Here is a 26,183-nt window from a genome sequence, read left to right as displayed (position 1 = left end):
AAAAATGTCCTTGTTGTGTGCTTGAGCATATTTCGGATATATACCTAGGAGTGGTATAGCTGGATCTTGAGGAAGCACTATTACATGTCTGAAAAAGCGCCAGATTGATTTCTAAAGTGGTTGTACAAGTTTACATTCCCACCAGCAATGGAGGAGGGTTCTCCTTTCTCCACATCCTCTCCAGCATGTATTGTCACTTGAGTTTTTGATCTTAGCCATTCTGATGGGTATAAGGTGAAATCTCAGGGTCATTTTGATTTACATTTTGATGACTAAGGACATTGAGCATTTCTTTAAGTGTTTCTCTGGTATTTTATATTCCTCTACAGAAAATTCTCTGTTTAGCTCTGTAATCCATTTTTTAATTGGATTAATTGATCTGTTGCTTTTTAACTTCTTTAACGAGAACCTGGAAACAACCCAGATGTCCCTCAATGGAGGAATGGATACAGAAATTGTGGTACATTTACACAATGGAATACTATTTAGCAATTAAAAACAAGGAAATCATAAAGTTTTCAGGCAAATGGTGGGAATCTAGAAAAGATCATCCTGAGCAAGGTATCCCAGAAGCAGAAAGACACACATGGTATATACTCACTTATAAGATATTAGACAAATATTAAACATATAATATAGGATAAACATACTAAAATCTGTACACCTAAAGAAGCTAATCAATAGGAGGACTCTGGGTAAGATGATCAATCACTCAGAAAGACAGACAGGATGGACATTGGAATAAGGAGAAAACAGGAAACAGGACAGGAGCCTACCACAGAGGGCCTCTGAAAGACTCTACCCAGCAGCGTATCAAAGCAGATGCTGAGACTCATAACCAAACTTTAGGCAGAGTGCAGGGAATCTTAGGAAAGAAGAGGGAGATAGTAAGACCTGGGGAGGACAGGAGTTCCACAAGGAGAACAACAGAACAAAAAAATCTGGGCACAGGGGTGTTTTCTGAGACTGATACTCCAACCAAGGACCAGCATGGAGATAACCTAGTACCCCTGCTCAAATGTAGCTCATGGCAGCTCAGTATCCAAGTGTGTTCCCTAGTAAGGGGAACAGGGACTGACTCTGACATGAACTCAATGGATAGCGCTTTGATCACCTCCCCCTGAAGGGGAGCAGCCTTGCCAGGCCACAGAGGAGGACAATGCAGCCAGTCCTGATGAGACCTGATAGCCTAGGGTCAGATGGAAAGGGAGGAGAACCTCCCCTACCAGTGGACTCAGAGAGGAGCATGGGAGGAGATGAGGGAGGGGGTGGGATTGGGAGGGAATAAGGGAGAGGACTACAGCTAAAATACAAAGTGAAAACTGTATGTAATTAATATAAAAAATGAAAAAATTTTAAAAAGGAATGCTAAGATGGCTTCCAATTAAAAAAAGGAAAAGAAAGAAGGAGGAGGAAGAGTGAGAGGAGGAGGAAGAGAAGAAAGGAAGGAAGGAAGGAAGGAAGGAAGGGAGGAAGGGAGGGAAAGGAAGAAAGAAGGAAGGACCAAAAAAAGGAAAGAAAGAAAAAGAAGCCAGGTGTTGTGGTGCATGCTTATAAACCCAGTACTTGGGGTGTTAAATGAATTCCATGCCAGTTTTAGGCCAACTAAAGCTACAGAGTAATAGTGCCCTGAGATACATAGATAGCTAGATGATAGATGGATGCATGGATGGATGAATGGGTGGGTGGGTGGGTGGATGGATGGATGGATGGATGAATGGGTGGGTGGGTGGGTGGGTGGATGAATGGGTGGGTGGGTGGGTGGGTGGGTGGATGGATGGATGGATGGATGAATGGGTGGGTGGGTGGGTGGATGGACAAATGGACTTGAAAATGATCAAACAATTAAAAAAAAGAATTCCAAATATATATATGTGTGTAAAACAGCCTTCAAGTTATATGAAGCAAAAGCTGAGAGACAAAAAAACATTTATAGTTAAAATGTTTCAAACTCTTCTCTCTAAAAGAGATCAGAATATTAACCTGAATAATACAGTAACCAAACATTTGTTAGCCTAACATTTGTTTATAGAAAGGCACTCAATTACTAACAGTCACCAAGACAGGCCAAGATTTTCCTCAAAGTTTCTATCTTTAGGTTTCTATTGGGAGAACACCAAGACAAGGCAACTTGAGGAAAGGTATCCAGCTTACACTCTCAAGTCATAGACCATCATCAAAGGAAGTTGGGCAGAAATTCAGGGTAGGAGCTGATGCAGAAACCATGGAGGAGTTCTAAGGCCGCTCACTGGCTTGCTCTTCATGGCTGGCTCCATCAGGACCACTAGCCCATGTGTATAGCCCTGCCTTCAGTGAGCTAAGCCCTCCCACATCACTCAGAGCCTGCACTACAGACCTTCCTACAAGCCAATTTTAGGCAGGCATTTTCTCAATTGAGGTTCCCTCTTTCAGATGTCTCTGACTTTTGTCAAGTTGACATAAAAGCAGCCAGTACAGAGATCAGAATTTTGCAGAGCATGTTCTCTGACTTGCAAGAAAAGTAAACTACAAATAAACAATGACAAAAAACATTTAGACAAACCCCAAGTATCTAGACATAGTTGAATTAAAACAATCTGTACATAAAGCAAGAAAACTACAAAGGATATTAGAAACCATTTTTACTTAAATGATAATAAAAACGTCTAAAAATGTAAAATAATGAGTAGAAAGTTAGCTTTAACTGCTTATGTTAAAGAATAAGGTACTCTAAAATCAATTGTCTGAGCTCCTAGCTTAGAAAACTACAACAATAATTAAACCCATAGTCAAAAAAGTAAACTTCACAAAACACATAAATCTTTTGTTTTTCAAAATAAACCATTTAAAAATTAAAAGATGCCACATGATTAGAGAAAATACTTGGAATACAAGTATACAAGTATATGTGTGTGTGTCTGTATGTCTGTGTATGTGTGCGTGTATATAGATAAACAAAGGATTTGTATCTGGCAAGTAATAAAAACTATATGAATTTAAGATCAACAACCCAGTTTAAGAACAAGCAAAATATATGACCAGATAAGTCACACAGAAAGAGACAGGAATGAGAGAAACGCCATGAAGCATGAATCATGGTCAATAAGAAAGCAAACTAGACAGCACACTCACCCGAAAGCAAAGATTAAAGGGGGAATGTATGTCTGCTTATAAGAGATACATATAAAGATACAAAGAGATTGAAAACAAGAGAATGCAAAAGACAACACTCTTGCACAACCCAAAAGAAATCTAGGAGAAAAGGGAGGAGATAAAAACAAAGCTTAAGGGAAAGACAGACATTAGGAAAGAAGTGTTATCACAGATAAAAATTTTTTCTTTAAAACATTAATTTTTAACATTTCTTTTTAAAGGTGTGTGTGTATGTCTGTCTGTCTGTCTTCCTTCCTGCCTGCCTGTCTGTGTGCACATAAGTGCAGGTAGCCACAGATTCCGGAAAAGGGTGATTCCCTAAAGCTGAAGTTACAGGTAGTGTTGAGCCACCTGGCATGGGTACTAGGAATTGAACTCAGCTCTCTGCACGAGCAGCAAGCTTTATTCACTGAACCATCTGTCCAGCCTCCAGTAATATTCTTATATTGGTTTTTTTTTAAAGGCATCAATCTCCCAGGAAGATAGTTAGTTATAAACTATACAAACAAATAAAATGACAAAACCAAGAAGAGATAAAGAAAATTCAATAATCATAATTAAAGACTACAAAGCTCTGTAAATGACTAGAAAGGGAAAAGAAAAAACATGAAAATGATATAAAAGAGCTGGAACAACAAAATTAACAAACTTGCCAAAATTGGCATCCATCGAGTACCACATCTACAAGGACAGACACTGTGCCAAGTGCCCACCACACTGCAGTCTTGATCACACAGAGTCAGAAAATAAGACAGCTTCAAAAGATGAGTCATTCAGTGTGTTCTCAACTCAGAATGTGAGCTAGAGGTAAAAAAACAAATGGTAACCATAAAAATCACAAAATCAAAAAACTAGGCAATAACCCCCTAAATAATCTATGAGTTAATTAAAAATATCACCCAGAAAACAAATAACATGTCTTTTAACTAAACAAAAAAATAAACAAATGAATGAATAAGTAGCCTATCAACACCTGGCAGGTAAAGACACTCTGAGGAAAACGCACAGCCTTAAATACAGATAGATACACAGTACCCACCTTAGAATGCTGTAGTTTTGAAATCTGCTGACTTCATGAATGCTAGAAAGAGATGGGTATTCAAAAGAAACTCCTCCTGAGAATCTGATTTTTAGGCCACTGTCTCCTATGGGCACAGACATAGCATCTAACCAAACACCAGCAAACCAATTCTATCCATTTATCAAAGGGTACTATAATTTGACAAAATCAGGCTTATTTTCAATAATAAAAGATTAGCTTAACTTAATAAAAACCAATGTAATTTTCCACATTAACAGATTAAAGGAGAAAAAAAATAACCATCTCAATAAATTCAAGAAATGCATCTGACAAGATACAACATTCTCCCATAATTAAAAACATTTCTCAAACCATGAGGAACTAAAGGTAGACTCTTGTATCTTATGGCTAGCCCCACGGTGGTCTGAATGAGGAGTCCCACAGCCTCAGGCATTTGCACACTGTGTAAGATTTGGGTGGAGCAGCCTTGCTAGACAAAGTGTCTTTGGGGTCTCAGAGTAGAAGCCTGGTGCTACTTTCAGGTGGCTCTCTCCATTTTGAGCTCTACTTGAGATCTGAGCCCTTGGCTCCTGCTCCTGCCACCACACCTCCTGCTCACTACCATGCTTCTCTGCCATATCAGGCTCTACCCTCTGGAACCATATGCCCAAATAAACTCTTCCTCTATAAGCTGCCTTGCTCATGGGGTTTTATCATAGCAACAGAAAAGAAACTAACACGGCCACTAAGAACACTTACAAGAACTATGAGAGTTGAATACATAGATAGATAGATAGATAGATAGATAGATAGATAGATAGATGGATGGATGGATGGATGGATGGATGGATGGATGGATGGATGGATGGAGCAAGCAAGCGAGCAGACATTTTCCTTCTTCTAAGATCAGGGTAGACAAAGTCGCCCGTCATCAGCTTGTGCTGATGTATTTGAACAATACACTAATAATAAGATGGAGAAACACTGACTGAAAAGAAAGGAAGGACAGGAGAGGGAGGAAGACAGACAGGTAGGCAGATTGGTTACTTGAGACAAGGTCAGTTACATAAGTCAATTCTATTTCTACAGGCAAGAAATTTGTCTTTTAAGTAACTGTATCTTAACATCAAACAATCAATCAGACAAATGCCATTCCTATAGACAGAACCAAGTTTAAAGCATTATTAAGAAAAATTAGAGTAGGCAGAGGCAGGTAGATCTCTGTGAGTTCAAGGCCAGCCTCATCTACAAAGTGAGTTCAGAACAGCCAAGGCTACACAGAGAAACCCTGTCTCAAAGATAGGGAGGGAGGGAGGGAGGGAGGGAGGGAGGGAGGGAGGGAGGGAGGGAGGGAGGGAGGGAGGGAAAGAGGGAAGGAATGAAGGAAGGAAGAAAGGGAGGGAGGGAGGGAGGGAGGGAGGGAGGAAGGAAGGAAATGTGACAGAGCAGCACATTCAAATTAGAAGTCCACATACACTGGCTCTTCGTGCATTACTTAAAACTTCTTTTTTAATTTTTTATTTTTTACAACTTATTAATTTTGTATCCCAGCTGTAGCCCCCTCCCTCATCCCCTCACAATCCCGCCCTCCCTCCCTCTTCTCCTCCCATGCCCCTTCCCCTAGTCCATTGAGACAGGAGGTCTTCCTCCCCTTCCATCTGACCCTAGCCTATCAGGTCTCATCATGATTGTCTGCATTGTCTCTGTGGCCTGGTAAGGCTGCTCCTCCCTCAGGGAGGAGAGCCTTAGCCTTGTTTCCGTAGTGTAGTAGTTATCACGTTCACCTCATACTTGGATCTTCTTAATGAATGAAGCCTGACAATTCACTTGATCCTACTCACTTAATAAGCCAAGAAACACTTTTACTTTTGTAAATATATAATATTTACATCATCAAATCCATTAAGATTCAAAATGAGAAGTTTAAATAATAGTGACTTGTAATAATTAATAACTACTGAAACTCAACAAAAGGCCAAATGACATTTTAATTTAATATAACTGCAGAGTTTATACCAATTCAAAGATGTTCGGCTAATATGATAACTTAACTATCACAGGTGGTTAAAATAGTAATTAGGTATGAAGGGTCCTTCAAAACAGGGAAACAGAACAAAGCCCCCGAAGCCTGGAAGCCATTGCTAGAGCTCCTAGAGACCAGCTGCTACGCTGGACTCCTCATGTTCTCTACAGCAGTTCTCAGTAGTAGACCGCAGGTGCTCAGCCTGGATCACAACGGCAAAAGGACTGACCTTCTCCAGGTGAGGAAAACAGCTACACATGGTCTTGTTTCCTCAAACCCCCCTTAGGTTAGAGAAAAAGAGGTGAAGAACAGAGGCAACAATGGCCTTCCGAAAGGTACACATAGTAATAAGGGCCTAAGGCATTATATACCCCTATGTTTTTAAAGTTTTAAATTGCATACTTCAGGTTTGTAACAAAAAATATTTCTAATAAAGACTAAGACTTAATATATAGTGCAATTACAGCCTCATATGGAGAAGAGAGTTGAATATTTTCAGCTATTCTTTCCTTTAAGAGATACAATCTTCAAGTATTATAGATTTATGAAAATTACATAAAAAGTCCTACGGCTTGGGTGAGAGCTAAGAAACTCTAAAGGTGCAGCCCCGACATGGTGCTTCTGGGAGGCGGCAGACCCTTGAAAGGCAGAGCCAAGCACAAGATTGCTTATCTCATTGAGGATGCGCCCTTCAAAAGGGACTGGTACACCTTGATTGTCACCTCTTTTTCTCTTCTCTGGTTCTAGATGTAACCAATTTGCTTCTCTATACATGATCCCGCCATGTACCACCCTCTTCTATTCTCACCAAAATGGAGTCAATGCAGCCATTCAGCATGCTCCTGAATCTCCACAACTGTGGGCCAAACAAACTTCTTATTATAACTGAACTGTGTCCAGCATTTTGTTAATAGTAATACAAAGATGAGTACTACAAAGGGTTAATGCAGGACATGTCTTACTGTGCGACTTGTGCTTGTGCCATTACTGCTAACTGTGTGAGAGAATCTGTATTTTCAGCTAGTGATGACTTTACCTTTGCAGCAAGCTGTAGTCCAATTTTGTCAGCTTCAGCCTCCAATGTTCTACTGTATGGTCTATCAAACATATACTAAAAAGAAACAGGACACATAAACTCCATTAAGCGGATTTATTTCATGATCAAAGAAATTCTTAAATGAACATTAAATTAATTTCATAGAAAATCTAGTATGAAATATCTATCCTCTAGGGTGCAAAGTATACATGTGACCTTTGTTTCTTCCATTAGACTCATACTTTAAACATGAAAAAAGGAAAAGTTATGCATATGCATCCCCAGAAAGCTTGTCCTGCCATTAGCCTCTTTCATTTTCTACTTCTAATCTCCACTACTGAACAAAGTGCTGCCTAAGTACGCACACTGGTACAAGTATGGCCAAGGAACATTAATCTCACAGATTTCAAAGGAAATCAAAAAAATACAGGTAGGTATATGAGAGCCAACGACACTAGCAGAAAACTTCACTGAGAAAATTAAGTACAGGGCAGAGCCTCTTCTATGATGAATTATCTTCATTTCCTTTTCTAAGTATTGATTAGCTAGAAAAATAAAATTTTCTCCTGACTACAATTTTTTTAAAAAACACAAACAGCTATCCTAACTTTAATTTTCCTAATTATGTATATTTATGAGTATGTTTTCCAATTAAATTCTAATTTGCAGCAAGTACTATAACTTTGTAGGAGCTGGATCAATAGGCAGGACTTTTGAGAAAGGAGTTATTAATCCAGGAAGCGACTTTTCAAACCCAGCACGTGCTTGTGATGGCTACAAGCAACCTAAACCGCATTCACAGGATGTGAGCACAGAACAGGACCTCTTTGCGGCTCAGTTGCATTTGGTCAAGCTGAGAGCTGTGTGGCAGAGTCAGCTCTCAGCGCACAGCCTGAGTGTGCACCGCTGAGTGCGCTAACCCAATGACTTTAACAGGGGAGCTCACAGGGCAATAGGCACAATGAAGCTGGTAACAACAAACTTCTACAGGGGCCAATGATGAAAGTGGTCATGCCTTCAACTGAGTTCTTACTTTGTGCCAGGTACTATGCAAAGCACTTTTTAAAGTGACTCTCAAGTCAGTGTGACTGATTGACTGACTAATTTTTACTCTTGAGGACATGTGTAAATACTTGGGAGTTATAAGGTCATGCTGATGTTACCTAAATAGTCTCAAATTCATGAACTCAAGCAAATGTCCTGCCTGAGCTTCGCCAGTAGCTAGGACTAGAGCTGCATGCCACTATGACAGCTACTAGAGACGTTTGTTTAATTATTACTTTTAGATTTATTTTATGTATGTGTTTTGCCTATATGTATGTACATATGCCTGGTGCACATGGAGGCCAAGAGGACATCTAATCCCCTGCTTACAGATGATTGTAAGCCACCATATGCTTTCTGGGAACCAAACTGAACCCAGGTCCTCTAAAAGAAGAACACAGACTCTTAACCACTGAGCCATCCAGACACTGTGGACAGCAAGAACTATGGGCATCTACTGAATAGAGGTTGAAAATGCAGGAAAACAACCTACAATACCAGGATCAGTCTCCACAGCAAATAATAACCCAGACCGAAATATCAGTAGTTTTCAGAGAATCCTGGTGTATTCACTCAGTCGTCATAGTAAATAAGTGGGTGGCAGGGAATGTGGGCAATTCTACAGCGCAGCACTGCCAGCATTCCCTTCTGCCCCCAACAGGGGATGAACAGGCTTGCAGAGAGAAAAAAATATCTCCTGACAACAGTCGCCGAGGGGCCTCAATGAGGAGAAGAGAACCATACTAAAGGCATCCCTGCTTTATCTTCAGCTTAGTTATTAAGTAGAAAATTTATACTCAAGATATGAGACTCACTTAGTATTTCAAAAGAAAAACAGTTACATTGCCCTTGTTATCATCAACTCTTATGATTCTATTATTTTAAAAAGCATCTGCTTATACATAAGAGGAAACTACATTAACTCCATCGACAGCCCAGCAGGTCAGTGACAGAACAAAACTCCAAACTGATGTCCTACAATCTGAGCCTGTTCCTTCTTCAACCTGAAAACCATTGTTTCAATCTAAACGCAGCCCAATGATACATCAACACTCAGTGGATGACTTTCTCAGTTGCAGAAGCTATTTGTCCCAGATGGTACATGATGGGTGCTCCAGCAAATCATTAAATAAGCCAATAAAAGTCTGTTCCTACATAACAAAACTTCCAGGAACAAGAGGAAATATTTGAAGAAAGATGTAAAATAAAAAAAATTAACCTGGTTAACTTAGTTGTGAGGACCCCAAGACTGATCCTCAGTAATGTAGGACTTTGAGCACAGTGCAGGACTTCATTTTAAGATGTTATCATTATCAGCACTAAAGCACCTAGTAAAACTGTTCTGATGTGTTCTACACGGTGCTGGTTTAGCTGAGCATTAGCAGCAATGGAGAATGGTATGAAACTTCAGCCAGCCCCACGCTCATTAAAACTTCCGGCGTCTTGGAAGAGCTCTCTGTGGGAACATCAGTGAGGACACTGTCACAGATAAGAGAAGGACCAGTGACTAGCTTTTCTCTTTGTAATATCAACAACTATGAATTTAAAAAAAAAAAACAAAACAAAACAAAACAAAACAAAAACGTTATATTAGCCCAAAGTGGGAACAGAAGCTCTTTTAATCAATTCTTATAAATCACTGGACAGATCTAATGTTCTTTAATTAAATACTATATGGGAATAGAACCTATAAAAGAAAAACAGACACTGAACTTCAGTACTATATTGTTCAGGATAGACTTTAAACAGTTCTGATAGACGCTGCTTAACATGAACACTGCTGCATGTTGACCACAGGCCATTGCAGACTTACCTCCTGCAACTTTGACTGTATCCACTGGCCCAGAACTGCCAAGCTATCTCGTGGACAAACAGCCCAAATCATTGTGAGAAAAATCATACCAAGGAAATCCAGTAAGTGAACCAAGCTAGCCTTTTCTGCCTGAGAATAATAAGAATAATGAAAACCACATTTAGTAAACGGAAACACTGCATATTTATACTTTCTAGCCAGTATTCAATTATACGAAATAATTATGTGTGTTCAACTGGACAGCATAAGCCAAGATCTGATTTTAAAATTGTTTTGTTGTATTTACTTTTTGTTTGTGTGCATATATTTGGGGCACAGGTATGTCACAATACAACGAGGTCAGAGAACAACTGTGAGAGTCAGTTCTCTCCCTCTATGTGGGGACCAGAGAGCTAACTCATGACATCGGGCGTGAGGCCACCATTTTTCCTTCCTGAACCACCTCATCAAAGACCCAAATCTCCCTGCTCTTGTCCATGCCATTTCCCGGAATGTCCTCTTTGTTTTGCTTACACACTTGTGAGTCATTTTGCCTTTGACTAATATTTTATTGGTTTTGCTGAGCTAATTATTCATCGTCAGAGACAGTCACAATGAACTACAGTTTCTTATACAAGCAAACATAATTTTTTTCTAGTTCAATAAGCCTCATTTTATAGATAATAAAATGGAAATGGAGATTTTATGATAGCCCCAATTCACACAGCTATTAGTAGAAGGAGCAAAAATGTAAGACAAGGCTATTTTGGTTTCTAATGTAGACACTATGTTGTACAAATCAAAAAAAGTGTTAGTTGTACTTACATTGTTACATAAACCTAAATACATACATATATATATACATATATAATAAATAATACACTCAATACAAGAAAATTCAGAAACTTTCAAATATACTTTAAATAAGTATCTTGGTATTTATGATTTAATATATATGAAAGCATAACATATTTATAAATAAGTTTTTTTATTTTGTTAAGTGTGGTATTTCTCACTGAGTGCTGGGTTCTGTGAGTTTCAGACATAATCACTGCAGTAACCAGAAAGTGTTTGTATAAAATATGTGTTCTGCACAGTAATGTCCGTAAAAGGTAAATGCATGGACTTATTCACCACACACTGAAACCAGACTATGACCTTACCAAGATAAACCATCCTCACAAAACAAACTATCACATTGTTTTGATAGCTATCACATTTAATAGCTGTTAGCTATTAAAACAATTATTGAATTATTTTACCACAAAAGACTGAAGTCAAAAATGGCAAAGTGTTTATGAAGAGAACAACATTGCTACGAATTATTAAAGAGTATAGCTGTTGTTAGCCTAAAAAAAGAAATAGAAATATTTTTGTTAGTTTGTGGCTTTGCTTTTTGAGACAGGATTTTTCTGGCTGTCCTGAACCTCACTCTGTAGACCAGGCTGGCCTCAAACTCAGAGATCTACCTACCTCTGCCTCCCAAGTTCTGGGAGTAAAGACATGCACCACCACTATGCCTGTGTATTTGTAGAAAAAAAGGAAACAGCATAAAAGCCAGATTTAATCAAAACTAAGACTTCCAAAAGATAAAATACTGCACTGATAAAAGGGGACTTTGTCAAAGACATGTTAGCTGTTTTCCATCACAGCTGCTCACTCCCCTGCTCCTCAGACAGCCACCCAGCACTGGTAGCTGCAGCAACCCAACACTGAGGAGGCACAGGTTGGATGCCACAGATCAAGGCAGCTGAATGCAAACACTTTAAAGCTACAACAGCCAAAGCTAATTTATTTTTGCAGTCATGACATGATGGTGATAGGTTTTCCTGAAAATACGTCTTGACTCCAAAGAGAATGAACTTTTCTAGACCTCACAGTCAATTTTGATTTTAATCTAAATCTAGTGGTTACCTGTTAGTTATTAATTGTTTGGTTTACTCTAGCCTTCTGCTTGCTTTTGCCTAAACATAAAACACTGTAGTGAGAACACACTACAAGTAAAGGTCCAGGACCTGCTGTAAGTAAATGTTAACACAGGACCATTTCCCTCCCACTGCTGATGGCGGCTTTATTTGTAAGTAATAAGGAAGCCCAGCTTTCACAGAAATTGACATTGTTTTTTCCTGGTGCCAGTCTTTAATTGTTCATAATCTTGAGTCCCTGCACTTTCCTAGTTTCGTGTCCCTTCTCAATGGTTCTCAGTCCATCTTTGTCATATGTTTGCCCATCTTTACTTTTTTCTTCATTAATTTATTTATTCACTTTACATCTCCCACTCCCTCCTCTCCTCTCAGTCCCACCCTCACAAGCCCCTCCCCGATCACCCCTCCCCTTCTTCACACAGAAGAAAAAGCTCCCCATGGGTACCAACCAGCTCTGGACCTCAAGTCATAGCAGGGCTAAGCGCACCCTCTCCCACTGAGACCAAACCAAGGCAGCCCAGTGAGGGTAAAGGGATCCAAGGGCGAGCAACTGAGTCAGAAGACAACCCCACCCCCCACCGCACAAATTGTTAGGGGACCCACATGAAGACCAAGCTGAATATCTGTTACATATGTACAGGGAATGTAGGCCCAGCCTATGTGTGCTCTTTGGTTGATTGTTCAGTGTCTGTGAGGCCCATGGGCCCAGGTTAGTTTACTCTATAGGTCTTCTTGTGGTATTCTTGACCCCTCTGGCTCCCTCAATCCTTCCCTCTACTCTTCCACAAGACTCCCCGAGCTTGGCCAAATGTTTGTTTGTGGGTCCCTGCACCTGTTTCCATCAGGTACTGGATGAAGCCTCTCAGAAGACACTTACGCTAGGCTCCTGTCTACAATCATAGCAGTGTATCATAGTGTCAGGGGCTGACTCTCTCCCATGAAATGGGTCTTAAGTTGGGCCAGTCATTGGTTGGCCATTCCCTCAATCTCTGCTCCATCTTTATCCCATCACATCTTGCAGGCAGGACAAATTTTGGCTCGAAGACTTTGTGGGTGAGTTGGGTATCTATTCCCTCCACTGGAAGTCCTACCTGGCTACAGGAGGTGGCCACTTCAGGCTCAGTATCCTGTTGCTAGGAATCTCAGCTAGCATCACCCTCATAGACTCCCAGGAGCCTCCTCCATCCCAGGTCTTGGCTAGTCCCAGAGATTCTCCCCACCAACCTATTTCCATTCTGATCCCCACCCCCATTCTCCTGTTTCCTTCTCCACCCCTGTTTCCCTCCCCATCCTATCCCCTAGCCAGTTCCCTCCTCCATCCATCTCTAATGTCTATTCTATTTCCCCTTCTGAGTAAGATTCAAGCATCCTGCCTGGGCCCTCCTTGTGACTTAGCTTCTTCGGGTCTGTGGACTGTAGCATGGTTATCCTGTACTTTATGGCTAATGTCCACTTACAAGTGAGGACATATCATGCTTGTCTTTCTAGGTCTGGGTTATATAACTCACTCAGGATGATATTTTCTAGTTCCATCCATTTGCCTGCAAATTTCAGGATGTCCATTTTTAATAACTGAGTAGTATTCCATTATGAAGACGGACCATGCTTTCTTTATCCATTCTTCAATTGAGGGACATCTAAGTTGTTTCCAGTTTCCAGCTATTACGAATCAAAGCTGCTATGAACATAGCTGAACAAGTGTCCTTGTGATATGGTGGAGCATCTTTTGGTAGATGCCCAGGAGTGGGTCTTGAGGCAGCACTAGTCCCAATTTTCTGAGGAAGTGACAGATTGATTTCCGAAGTGGTTATACAATTTTGCACTCCCACCAGCAATGAAGGAGGGTTCCCTTTTCTCTACATCCTCGCCAGCATGTGCTGTCACTTGAGTTTTTGATCTTAGCCAGTCTGACAGGTATGAGATATAATCTCAAAGTCATTTTGATTTGTATTTCCACGAACATTTGAACATTTCTTTAAGTGCTTCTTGACCATTAGAGAGTCCTCTTTCGAGAATTCTCTGTTTAGAGAATTAAAAAAACCCATTTTTAAATTGGGTTGTTTTGTTGATATCTAATTTCTTGAGTTCTTATATATTTTGGATATTAGCCCTCTTCTGGATGTAGAGCTGGTGAAGATTTTTTCCATTCTATAGGCTGCTGTTTCGTCCTCTTGACTGTGTCCTGTGCCTTATAGAAGCTTTTCAGTTTCATGAGGTCTCATTTATTAATTGTTGATCTTAGTGGCTGAGCTGTTAGTGTTCTGTGCAGGAATGTGTTTCCTGTAACAGTATTGTCAAGGCTATTCTCCACTTTCTCTTCTATTAGACTTAGTGTATCCAGTTTTATGTTGAGATTGTTGATCCACTTGGACTTGAGTTTTGTGCAGGGTGATAGATACGAATTTAATTGCATTCTTATACCTACAGACATCCAGTTAGACCAGTATTATTTGTTGAAGATGCTTTATTTTTTCCATTGTATGGTGTTGGCTTCTTTGTCAAAAATCAAGTGTTCGTAGGTGTGTGGGTTTATTTCTGGGTCTTGAATTCTATCCCATTGATCAACTTGTCTGTTTTTATGCTAATACCATGCAGTTGAATTACTACTGCTCTGTAGTACAGCTTGAAATCAGGGATGGTGATACCTCCAGAAGTTATGTTATAGTACAGGATTGTTTTAGCTATCCTGGATTGGGGGAGGGGATTGTTTTTGTTGGGTTTTGTTTTTTTGTTTTTGTTTTTGTTTTTTTCATATCAAGTTGAGAATTGTTCTTTCAAGGTCTGTAAAAAACTGTGTTGGAATCTTGATGGAAACTGCCATAGTCAATTTAATAATAGAATGCCTTAAGATCATTTAAGACTATGTACTTAACCTGCTGTCTTACTTTGTACTCAGCCTGTTTAAATTTAACCTGCTGTTAAGAAAACAGTGTAACCAACCTTAGTATGCTTTGGGTTTCTGATGCAATCAGCTTCTACAGTCTAAACTAATGTACAGCTTTAATCTTAAATTACTACTTTTCCATGCCCTGGCCCAAAATAATGTATGTGTATCTTGGGGTGATCTTTTTCTGAAAGCGGCCAACAGGTTGAATGCAGCTGTAAACAAAAAAAATCCCATAAATGTTGGCAGTAACATGTAGATATGGCATGATAGCATCAGTCTGCAACATTGGGTGCTACTCTGGGTCAGACGGGGTCAGTAACATCACCTCTTCTTGTAAAACTACTAAAGATTTGTTTAAAGATTTGTTTTCTGTGTTATTCAATAAACACAGACCAAAGTCTTTGTTATAGATAGGCATAAAAACAGAGACATGGGCACAGATTCTAACATACATAGGGACAGATAGGTCTCCCCAACACACACAGATGACAGGCAGATGGACAATACAGAGAGAAAAGTGGAGAGATCAAATTTGGCCTTACACCTGTCAAACTAACCCATAAGACAATTTCTGTCTCATTCGGTAACCCATCACTGATACATTACGACAGCATTATTTGAGATGTGCTAGAATACACTGTGTGATGCGATTTCTATTGCTTACATTTATTCTTGTATAGATTTAGGAAACACTTTCCCCTGTAGATCAAAAGACATCAGGGATACTTCAAAAAAGAACAGCATTGCTCCATGTCATCTTATTATTCCTCAAAAGAATTAGGTAGAATTTTCAATGACTTTAGGGAAGATTAATAATAAACACTTAAGTTTCCATTTGATGTTAATAATATTTGCATTTAACATATTATATTCCTTTCACAAATATTTACCTGCATGTCCTGATTAAAAAATAAAATATATTTTATATGCACAAAAGATTCATTTATATTTTTAATGAATAACAAATAAAAAATGAGTATAAAAATATGTTTCATACATTATTAAAGCGACCTATGTGGCCACAGTTAGTCTCTTTAGCTGTTAGCTTCCTTATATATAAGCCAGGGATGATGAAGACATGCTCATAAGTTAAAGCTCTAACTGAGAAGGAACATATTAGATGAAGTTCAGTAAACTAACCTGGCAAAGTGTCATCAATATTCCACACTAACTCCATATTGCTTAACATTTAGACATCTTTCCACAACATTCCAAGCCATCATTTGAAAGTGGGTGAGAATAAAGTGATTCAACGCTGAATAGTAGTGTCACATTCCAACAATTGATTTTCTGACTAGATTACAAGTATGTTAATAATTATGGAAGTTTAAACTTTAATGTGAAATAATTAGAGGTTGAAACTAATTACTTTTTAGCAAAAGAGACAAGTGATAAAAACAGTATTTAAGAGAAACACTAATTATTCAGTATCATATACTAAAGACTCCAAAAAGCCTCAAAATTAGCTAAGCACCTTTTTTCAGCTACAGAATACAATTACATTCCATCATTAAAAGAATAAAAAAATCCTGAAAAGACTGCGTTCCTTAAGGAATACAGCTTGCTAACATGAAAGCAATGGTCAACAGCGGCAGGTCAGCTGGGTACTCACCGCGTGCCCCAGCACCGCATGTGCGATCTCATGGCCCAGAAGGAAGGAAAGCTGGTGCGCATCAGTTACGCTGTCCAAAAGCCCCGTGAAGACAAACACTTGTCCATTCTGCATGTGAAGAGCATAATATAAGCGATTAGCCCACCATGAAACTTAAAGACATGGAAGCTAGCAACAAAAAAGGTATATCGAGCATTTACTTACTGGAAGCACAAAGGCATTTACGTCTCGGGAATCAACCACATGAATGGCCCAGTTGATGTCAGCGACCCCTGGGACATCTTGGTTGCACTGTGTTAGGTGATACACCACTTCTTTCACAGTCAGGTATCGGGGGTCTCTCTCAGGCAGAAGATCACCTTTAAACTTTTCCATCCACTACAAAATTTTTTAAAAATGGATTGTTTAAGAGTTTTGCACTACAAAATGTATATGCTTCTTCATGGAGAGGTGTGTGATGAGTATTAGGCATTTTAATTTTGAATTGTGCAAAAATTTGCATACATTAAGCACTCAAATTTCTGAAATTTGAACTACTCATGCAAAATCAGTATGGTTTCTCACAAAGGAATAAATTATAAGATTTTTTTGTACAAGCATGATACAATCCAAATTTTACTCTTTTCTGTTAATCTGTATGCAAGTAAAATACTTAAATATTTTTACTTTCCTAAGAATTTCAGAAAACAAAACTACCAAGATGACAAAGATTTCACATTACGATTTTCATATGAATAAAGGAAAATGTAGCTCAGTTGGTAAAGTGCTCACTGTCACAGTACATGAGAAGCCCCAGCTGGACCTCAGGACAGCATAAACCCAGTATGGTTTATGCTGAGTACAAAATAATCTGAGCACTGGAGGTGGAACCAGGATGAATACAAGTTCAAGGTCATCTACTGCTGCATTATAAGGTCAAGGCCAGCCTGGGGTACAAGGAACCCAGTCTCAGGAGGAACAAAAGAAATAAAGAAAATGTCAAAGAAAATGAATTACTTTCATAATCCACTAAATGGAAGAACATCCTATTCATAATACAGACTTAAGCTTTTATAAAAAGGGACAATATCTCACTAATTGTAAAGTGTTTGAGCCACACAGACTAAAAGAAAATCACTAAGATCTCAGAACTAATGGGCAGACCGTTTCCTCTATGTGATGTTTATTAAAAGGTCTAGGCATCTCATATATGGAAATATTTTTTTCTGAAACCTTTCCTGAAAGATTCTTTCATATATACCGAAAAAAATTAAGAAGATTCTACAAATGCTTAATTTTCATAAAATGTAGTTTAATTAACATATAAATCAAGTTGATAACCTTTTTAAGATGCATTAAAACATGACTTCATAAAGTAAGAATTTAAAAAACTATCATTTTCAAAAAATAATTCAACGATTATAAACAAATAAAAAAGTCCTCTGTTAACTCTTCTAAAAAAATTAAGAGACTGTATATCTTAGTCTGCTATCTACTGCTTCGACAAACACAAAGGACCAAAAGCCACCTGGGGAGGAAAGGGATTATTCAGCTGACAACTCTCAGGCCACAGGCCATCATCAACAAGTCAAGGGAGGAACTCAAGCAGAAACCCTGGATGCTCTGGTGTTCTCCATGGCTTGCTCACTTTGTTTTTTTAGATGGCCCCCCGCCCCAGGACCACCTACCCAAAGGTGGCACCACTTACAGTGAGCTGGGTCCTCCCACATCAATCACTGATGAAGATAATGCCCTACTGGCTTGCCTATGACTGCTTATACAGACATTTTCTCAGTTGAGGCTCCCTCCTCTTAGATTTTCCAGCTTGTGTCAAGTTGACAACACACTACTTTGCACACTATGTAATCAGAGTGCTTTATAACACCTCTATAAAAATGTTTAAACTCATAGGCCGATAGATTAAGCAATAAAAATGTCTATTCATATGAACACACATATATACATACAGATCCATATGTATACATATAGTATACAAATATATACAAATCTACCCATAAATGTGTATTTCAAATTTTAAACTCTCTGAATAGTAGAATATATACCAATTTCTTACAAGGTTCGTTCCAATCTTTCCAAAACATTTTTCTCAAACCTGTCTTCCTAGTAAGACTAAATTTTAGAAGACATTTTAAATTTCTATATGTATTCTTCTAAGAGACTGATTTTAACTAAGAACAACTTTTATAGCAAAAAGTCATTCCTATTAATAATTTTGCTTTGATGAGCTCATGGGCTCATTTTCATTAAACACATATTAAGGCCTAAGCAACCTGTAGCCACCGCTTATTCGACCAGTGGCATCCAGCACATCCTTGTATGTGCTAAGTACTGGAATGCAAGGATGGTGCCATCGTTAAGAACACTCGAGGGCACAAAGTGAGTAGTGTCACTCCCTAAGTTATAATACTTCTCGGGGAGTTAAGATTTCTGAATCCCACTTTATTTTGTACTCAGAGAACAAGCGATTGTTGTGGCACACACCTGTAACCTCAGTGCTTAGGAGGCTGAGACATAAGGACCACAGGTTGAAAGCCAACCAGCCAACCCAGGCTACATAGCAAAACACTGTTTTAAGAAGACAAAAAAAAAAGGGCAGAAAATACAATAAAATTTTAAAAGCCAAAACTGATGTTTATAAAAAGGGCAACTTATTACACCTGAATTTCCAGGTATAAAAATAATCTAATAGGGGCTGGAGAGATGGCTCAGAGGTTAAGAGCACTGGCTGCTCTTCCAAGGGTCCTGAGTTCAATTCCCAGCAACCACATGGTGGCTCACAACCATCTATAATGAGATCTGGTGCCCTCTGCTGGTATGCAGGCAGAACACTGTATATGTAATAAATAAATAAAATAAATCTTTAAAAAAAAAATCTAATAGCATATTGATCTGTAAAAACTAAGCACTAGTTTGCATGGTATGTTAGTTCCTAGAATAATATAAACAAACCAATGAGGTTGTTGGTCCCAAAGAGCTTTAGCCCAAAAATGGAGATGGACAGCCAGGTAGAGTGGCGAACACCTTTAATCCCAGCACTTGGGAGGCAGAGGCAGTCGGAGCTCTATGAGTTTGAGGCCAGTCTGATCTACAGAGCAAGTTTCAGGGCAGCCAGAGCTGTACAGAGAAACCCTGTCTCAAAAAAAAAAAAAAAGAGGGCGGATGGGGGAGATGGACACAGACTGTGTTAAGTGCCCTCCTGTAAAGAAAGCAGAGAAGGAAAAGCAGGGCCTAGCCCAGCACTGCCAAGCCTGCCACATCATCAGGAGTCCAGTTCTCAACTCTGCCTGACCCGTCGCCCTATCTGATCCAGTCTCCTGAGCAGGAGACAGTGACACGGACTTGAACAGAGCAGGAGCTAGCTGCATGAGGAAACCACAGTACACGGTGCAAACACCTTGAAACTACTAATGTCATCAAAAACTAAAATTAAAATCAGTAGCTCTTCCATACTTAAGAGCGCTTCCTGCTTTGCGTGGTACCTTATACAATGTAGTTACGTACAATTCTTACTACTTACTACTTCATATTCCAGGTCTGACAGAAGTTTGAAGTGTTCTTTCCCCAGTAACAGCAGTTTGCTTCTTCCGGTGACAGGGCTCACTTCCAGGTGAGTGAAATAAAACACCACAAACACAAGTCCAAATGCAGTCAGACCAAGGAGCAACTTCCATTTGTTCTTCTTCACACTGTCTTTAAATAGCAACTTCTTGTTGGGAGGAAGTGCTTGCCACCATTTCCGTATGCCCCTGCGACAGATCAGAAATGGAGCGTTCTGGTGAGCTCACACTCACATGATCACCAAGGCTCAGATGCATGTGCTGGGCTTCAATCACTTCAATGTTTATGTTTCTCTGTACACATGGCTTCTTAACGCATAAAATTCTTAGCTAGAGGATGAAAAACTCATCAGTGCTATAAAGCATCACTAAAAAATCCTAACGGTCACCTGAATTCCCCACTCCAACCAGGATGTAGACAAACACTAAAACAAGGAGTTGTTTTATTACAACTCCCACTGACCAAAACCTACTATTTACCATATGCAAATGTTGTTCTAATCATTATACACATGGCACCTCATTTGCTCTAATACCTTCTGTTACAGAGAACAACCTAGGCCATGGTCACAAGAAGACAGCAAGAGGAAAAGGTAGTAAAGGGAATAACGTTCCCAAGACTAAGCAGCTAACAAGGATCAAGTCCCCAGATAGGCACCCTGGGGTCGCTGAGGATGAATCTGTACCTTTCACTACTGCTCCTCAGGCTCCAGCACAATCTACCAGGGTTCCAGCCAGGAAGAGGAGACACTCCCTCAGCACTGACCAGCAATATGCAGTGCTGTGCAGAGGCAGCAGCTCATGAGGGAAGGGAAGCCTAGAGGCACCAAAATGAAGAAACAGGCCCTTTTCACATGCCACCCAGGAAGGGCCACGCTAGCAGGCAAGTTTCTCCCAAGCAGTGGGCCGGGTTCACAAGCATTTTGACAACAAGTAATGTTTCCCATCAGTGAGACAAAAATATTTCCTTATGCATACATTCTTTAAGTCTTACTAAAATTTACCACACACATATACATATACACACACACTAAATCTCCCTTGACAAGACTTCATTCTGCAAAGTACCTTTGTAAAGCTACTATCATTTTACAAAGTCCCTGCTATAATTTGGAAGTATCCACCAAAGGTCTATATATTCAGGCTTGGTCTCTGGCCTATAGCACTACTAGGCGATGGCATATCCCTAGAAGACAGGGACTAATGGAAAGCTTTGGGGTCCCTGGGATGTGTCCTTGAAGGGAATATTAGAACCCCAGTTCCTGCCTGTCTCTCTGTTTGCCTTCCTGGCCATCATGAAACGGACAAGTCTCTGCAAGCATCCCCATGGAGATACACTGAGTAGCCCTGGGCCTAAGCAACGATGGACTAAAACCTCAGAAAGCATGAGCTAAAATAAAACTTTGCTCCCTTATCATCTGTTTTTTCATCACAGTGTCAGAAGGCTGGCTAACACAGGAACATGGGTGGAATCCCTTAGAAGAAGCAACTAAATCAGAGGGCCATAAGACAATGAAGTGTTCTTATTTCCTATTACAACTTTTATAGCATTACCACTTACTCAGAATACATGCGCAACATACTATAAGAGGAAATTTATAATAGTAAAATCAACACCAAAATCAAACCATTTTAAAGGACTAGAACTCACAAAGCAAACATCCCTACAAATGACGATGAATGTTACTTAGGAGACAATGTGAACAACTATTTTCTGTCCACATCAAACATATGGAGTTAAAGACATTACAGAGGAATGCTTGAGTTTTTAACGTAAGCAGACTGGGTTGTTTGTATGGAAGGCAGTAGATGACTAGTAGGGTCAGCATGTTTGGCAAACATATCAAAACTTTATGAAGAGTAGCTTTGCCTTCATCAGCCTTCACGAAATAAGGAAAAGGGTTGAGAGCAACCACTTAGCTATAAAGTGAGAAAGTATAAAAGACTACCAAGAGAAACATAGCAAAAATACCATGAACACAGAATGATAGAAATGAGCATTATTAATGTGACTAAGTCTGACCCCTAATTAGGTGTGAAGTCCTTCATTTCACTCTTATGCCTACAATCCCACAAAATCCAAAGGCAATGTTCTTAAGTTACACAAGTTGTTGCCAATAGTTCCCATCATCTCTATAATTAGAAACGTGAACTCTTTTAGAAAGGGCTCTACCAAAAAAACTTAAGGAGCATATTTCTGTACAATAAATTTACAACAAATTAAACCACACACATAACAACACACATAACAAGACTGGCAAAACTTACATTTATAAACTCAACAACAACAATAAAAAAAATAGGGGGAGGGTTGAGACAGGGTTTCTCTGTGTAGCCTTGGCTGTCCTGGACTTTGTAGACCATGCTGGCCTTGAACTCAAGAGATCCGCCTGCCTCTGCCTCCCCGAGTGCTAGCATGCACCGCTGTGCTAGCTACTATAAACTCAAAGTTTGAGCTGAATATGGTATAGGGAAAGGTTTCCTTAAAAGTACAGTTTTAGAAATACTAAAGTTTAATTATTGAAAATTGTTATAACTTGATATAAATGTGAACATAAAAAGTCAAGAACTTTAACACAAACGCTGTTTTCCTCCCAGAGTATTTTTACCTGCCTACAATGATGGCAAGGAGCTTCTGCACTGGTTTCAAAATGAGCAGCAAGAGAGGGACTGGGGCAGCCTGAACCCGTGGAGATGTGTGGAAACTCCGGGCAGCTCTTATGGCAAGGCAGCTCAGAGTGCACGAGGCTGCAAGTGCAGGAATAGCAGCCACTGTCCTCGATCCTTGTCTTGAAAAACAATCAGCCCACACAGTACGTCTGTAGGTAACCACCCGCACCTTGCTTTGGGCACTTGAGAGGCATCCTGAGTTTTTGCCACTGAGAGTCCTACAGAAATGAAAGTTTCCAGGCAGTGAAGTTCCTGAATGACACTGACAGCCTGTGTTGAGCCTCAGACTCGCATTTATTGCCTGGGGCCTTCGTGCTTGTGCACAGCCTGTGGGTGGGTTCCACTGTCTTCTGTTGGCCAGTGAATTCACTCCAGAGAGAAAACAGTTTCTCCTGGCAAACTGCAGTCCATAAAGGAAGCTCATCTTGCTTTTGATTGGTTATCTAGAACACAAAAAATAAGATATAAGCACCCATGCAAAACGCATATTTACAAACCAGGAATGTAATGCTTAAGAAATGTGTGTGAAGCAGCTCAGGAGAAACACCTGTGTTTCTGCCTACCACCCACAGCCACACCTTCTACAGGACAAACCAGAGGAGTACTCTCACAGCGTCGGGTCACTACATGGTTCTTATTTCCAACACTTGAATTTTCTCACCTCATTTAAAAAAAAATTTTGTTTTTTTTAGTTGCAAGTGATCTATTTGATCAGGAAATCATTTGGGGAAATGATAAACAGCTTAGAGAAACCAACAATAAATCTGTATCAGTTTACAATAAGAATATAATGGAATAGAAAAGCCAATACTTAGAAAAATGTGTTTTAAAAATTCAAATTTGTTCTTTCAAATAATAAAACTATAAGGCTTTTGAGTAGAATCAGGATGTAGGAAGAGAAACTTTACTGCCACTTAAAAATAACTTTAAGAATGGAATGCTTGTGCTGGAGAGATGGCTCAGAGGTTAAGAGCACTATGTGCTCTTCCAGAGGTCCTTGAGTTCAATTCCCCACAACCACATGGTGGCTCACAACCGTCTATACTGAGATCTAATGCCCTCTTCTGGAGTGCAGGCGTACATGCAGATAGAGTACTCATACACTAAATAAATAAATAAATAAATAAATAAATAAATAAATAAATAAATGGAAATTTTAAAAGAATGAAATACATAAAATAAGATTTTCAACAGACTTGGCAGTAGGCAATGAAGGACTGAAAGATGAGAAACAAGATGAGACCTACAACTGTCTGCCTGATTAGTTTCTAGAGCCTTACTTGCCCTAAACTGAAGTGTGAACATGGACGCTCCTATGGACCAGGTTATGGGCAAAGGAAGGAAACACAGACTGCACAGAAAGAAGTCAAGGTCTGCACAGGCCCCTCCCTGTTCAGCTGAGGACTAACTGGTCATGTGAGTAAGAAATTCCCCTGAAGCTTGGAAAGAACCATAATCACAGAGCACAGTACACAGGGCAGGGTGCACTGCCTGCTCCCACTGATCAAACTTATCACGGACACTGGGTGGAACTCCTAAGAGTCTGGCCTGAGTATCAGAGAATTAGCACTGCATTGAGAGATGCTGTGGCCTCAGGGATGAAGACTAAAACACCCAGTGTGTGACTTCTTAACTCTCAGGTAAGACCCAGCTTGGGAAAACAAGAGTCAAAAAGATCAAGGTGCTTCTAATAGCCACATCCTAGGTTTTCTTCAAAAACCTCAAGAATCAAAAAGTATCCAATGCTTCCCAACGTAAAATTTACAATTTAAAATTAACAGGCGGGAAACAAGATCCACAGGGAGAAGAAATATTAATCAAAGGACACTAACTCTTAAGTAATGCAGATGGCAGAATTAGTAGACAAGGAGAGTCATTATTGTAACTATATCCCACATGTTAAAGAAGCTATAGAAAAATTCTGAGTATGTTTATACAGACATGGAATACATATTTTTAAAAGGCTACCTTCAACTTCTAAATAAAACCACAAAGAGGAGGATAAAAAGTATAGTGGGTGGCATTTACAGCAAATCGGTCATTGTGGAAATAAGGACTTGAGAGCTAAAAAAACTCACAGAGAATGCAGGAGGCTTCAATGAGATAGTTTAATCCCCTTTGACTAGAATCCTCAAATGAGACAAGGGTGGGAAAGAGAAAAAGATCTCTGAGGCCATGGACCAAGCTTGCCCAAAGTTAATGAAAGCTGTAAGGCCATAACCATGAAGTCCAATGAACCACACAGAAAAGTGCAAAGGAAACTTGGATGCTGGCCCTGCCACTTTAAGAGCCAAGGCTGCCTTCTAGCAACTTCTACAGCCCTGGTCTCTATCTGAACATCAACTACCAAGAGGCTCCCTCCTCCTCCTTCACAGCTCCAGGAAATGCAGCAGGGTCTAGCCCCAGGGCCTTGAGTTAGGGCTTTGTTTCTATCAATATGCCTCCAAACTGCCCGGCCTCCCAGCCACGTGTTCCCTATATTCGCTGTAATGACAATCATCCTTATCTTGTACACACAGCAAACCTAGAAAGGGAAGGAGACCCTTTTGTTCCACCAGTCTTGCCGTAGGTGAGAACCTGGGTTCCAGCCTCCAACATGGTGGCCAGTGTTAGTAAAGGACCTGCTTACCTGAAGTCAGTCCCAATGCCTGTCCACACTGAGCCAGCTCTCACGCCTCCACCTAGATCCACCTGGAACAACTCCTAAGCACCATCGAAGGAAAACTATCAAACCTGACTTTAAGTAAAACAGATGGACCCTGTGAAAATACCAAGTACCACAGCTCCCTGGGGAAAACATAAAAGGCCCTATAACTACTTTACACTCTATGGTTTGAACATGTACAAACCGACTGTGTGTTAGTTGAACACCAATCAACTACTTCTGAAAGGTACTGACAAGGGCTACTAAGGTGGCTCAGCAGGTTAGGGCACTTGCTGCCAACCGAGATCAATCCCTGGGACCCACATGAGCAGAAGAAGGACCAATGCCTTCAAGTTGTCTCCTGATGTTCATGCATGTGCTATAGCATACACATGCAGGAAGGCATACACACAAACAGATGTTGGAGGGGGTATTATTCGGGAGTCTCAATACAGACTTGTAGGTACTGAGTTTTCTTAGATGATAATTATATTGTGATTATGGAGATGAGTATCTCATTCCTGAGATACTTGTTGAAGCACAGATATTTGTTGAGTATCTATTAAAGAAACTTACTCCCAAGTACTCTTACAATAAATGCATGCACACACGCATGCCTCCACACACCGGCACTGCCACACATATATGCACACACAGGACACAGAGCCTATGTTGTATGTACTGACAATCATTTCTAGGTGGTTATATGTATATTCCTTAAATTTTTAAAATCTTCATGTGGCTGTAAAAACTTTACTAATACAGAATTAATACCTAGGAAGATGTTTCAGAGCTGCCACTTTTAATGAATAGTCTTAGCCGCATAGTTGACAATTTGAA

The 26,183-nt window shown here is 39.8% G+C and overlaps 1 protein-coding gene across 6 annotated transcripts in view; it reads right to left on the bottom strand.

Annotated features, from left to right (window-relative positions):
* The window catches only part of Oma1 (OMA1 zinc metallopeptidase), a 60,223-nt gene that overhangs the window by 29,849 nt on the left and 4,191 nt on the right, over nucleotides 1-26,183 (bottom strand). For 4 of the 6 annotated variants that reach the window (XM_060366046.1, XM_060366048.1, XM_060366047.1 and 1 more), the window contains 6 exons: nucleotides 22,639-23,142; nucleotides 19,990-20,218; nucleotides 16,677-16,850; nucleotides 16,473-16,580; nucleotides 10,070-10,198; nucleotides 7,213-7,287 (listed from right to left, as the gene is read on the bottom strand). In XM_060366046.1, coding sequence (XP_060222029.1) covers nucleotides 7,213-7,287; nucleotides 10,070-10,198; nucleotides 16,473-16,580; nucleotides 16,677-16,850; nucleotides 19,990-20,218; nucleotides 22,639-23,123 — 1,200 coding nt within the window. In that variant the 5' untranslated portion in view covers nucleotides 23,124-23,142. Of the gene's footprint in view, nucleotides 1-3,789; nucleotides 3,934-7,212; nucleotides 7,288-10,069; nucleotides 10,199-16,472; nucleotides 16,581-16,676; nucleotides 16,851-19,989; nucleotides 20,219-22,638; nucleotides 23,143-26,183 lie in introns of those variants that run through there. The other 2 variants (XM_060366049.1, XM_060366050.1) reach the window with 2 other exon arrangements.

The sequence above is a fragment of the Meriones unguiculatus genome, chromosome 12, assembly GCF_030254825.1.
Source record: "Meriones unguiculatus strain TT.TT164.6M chromosome 12, Bangor_MerUng_6.1, whole genome shotgun sequence".
Taxonomy (NCBI): Eukaryota; Metazoa; Chordata; class Mammalia; order Rodentia; family Muridae; genus Meriones; species Meriones unguiculatus.
Note: the sequence above shows the minus strand (reverse complement) of the source record. Positions and strands in the feature narration are given on the sequence as shown.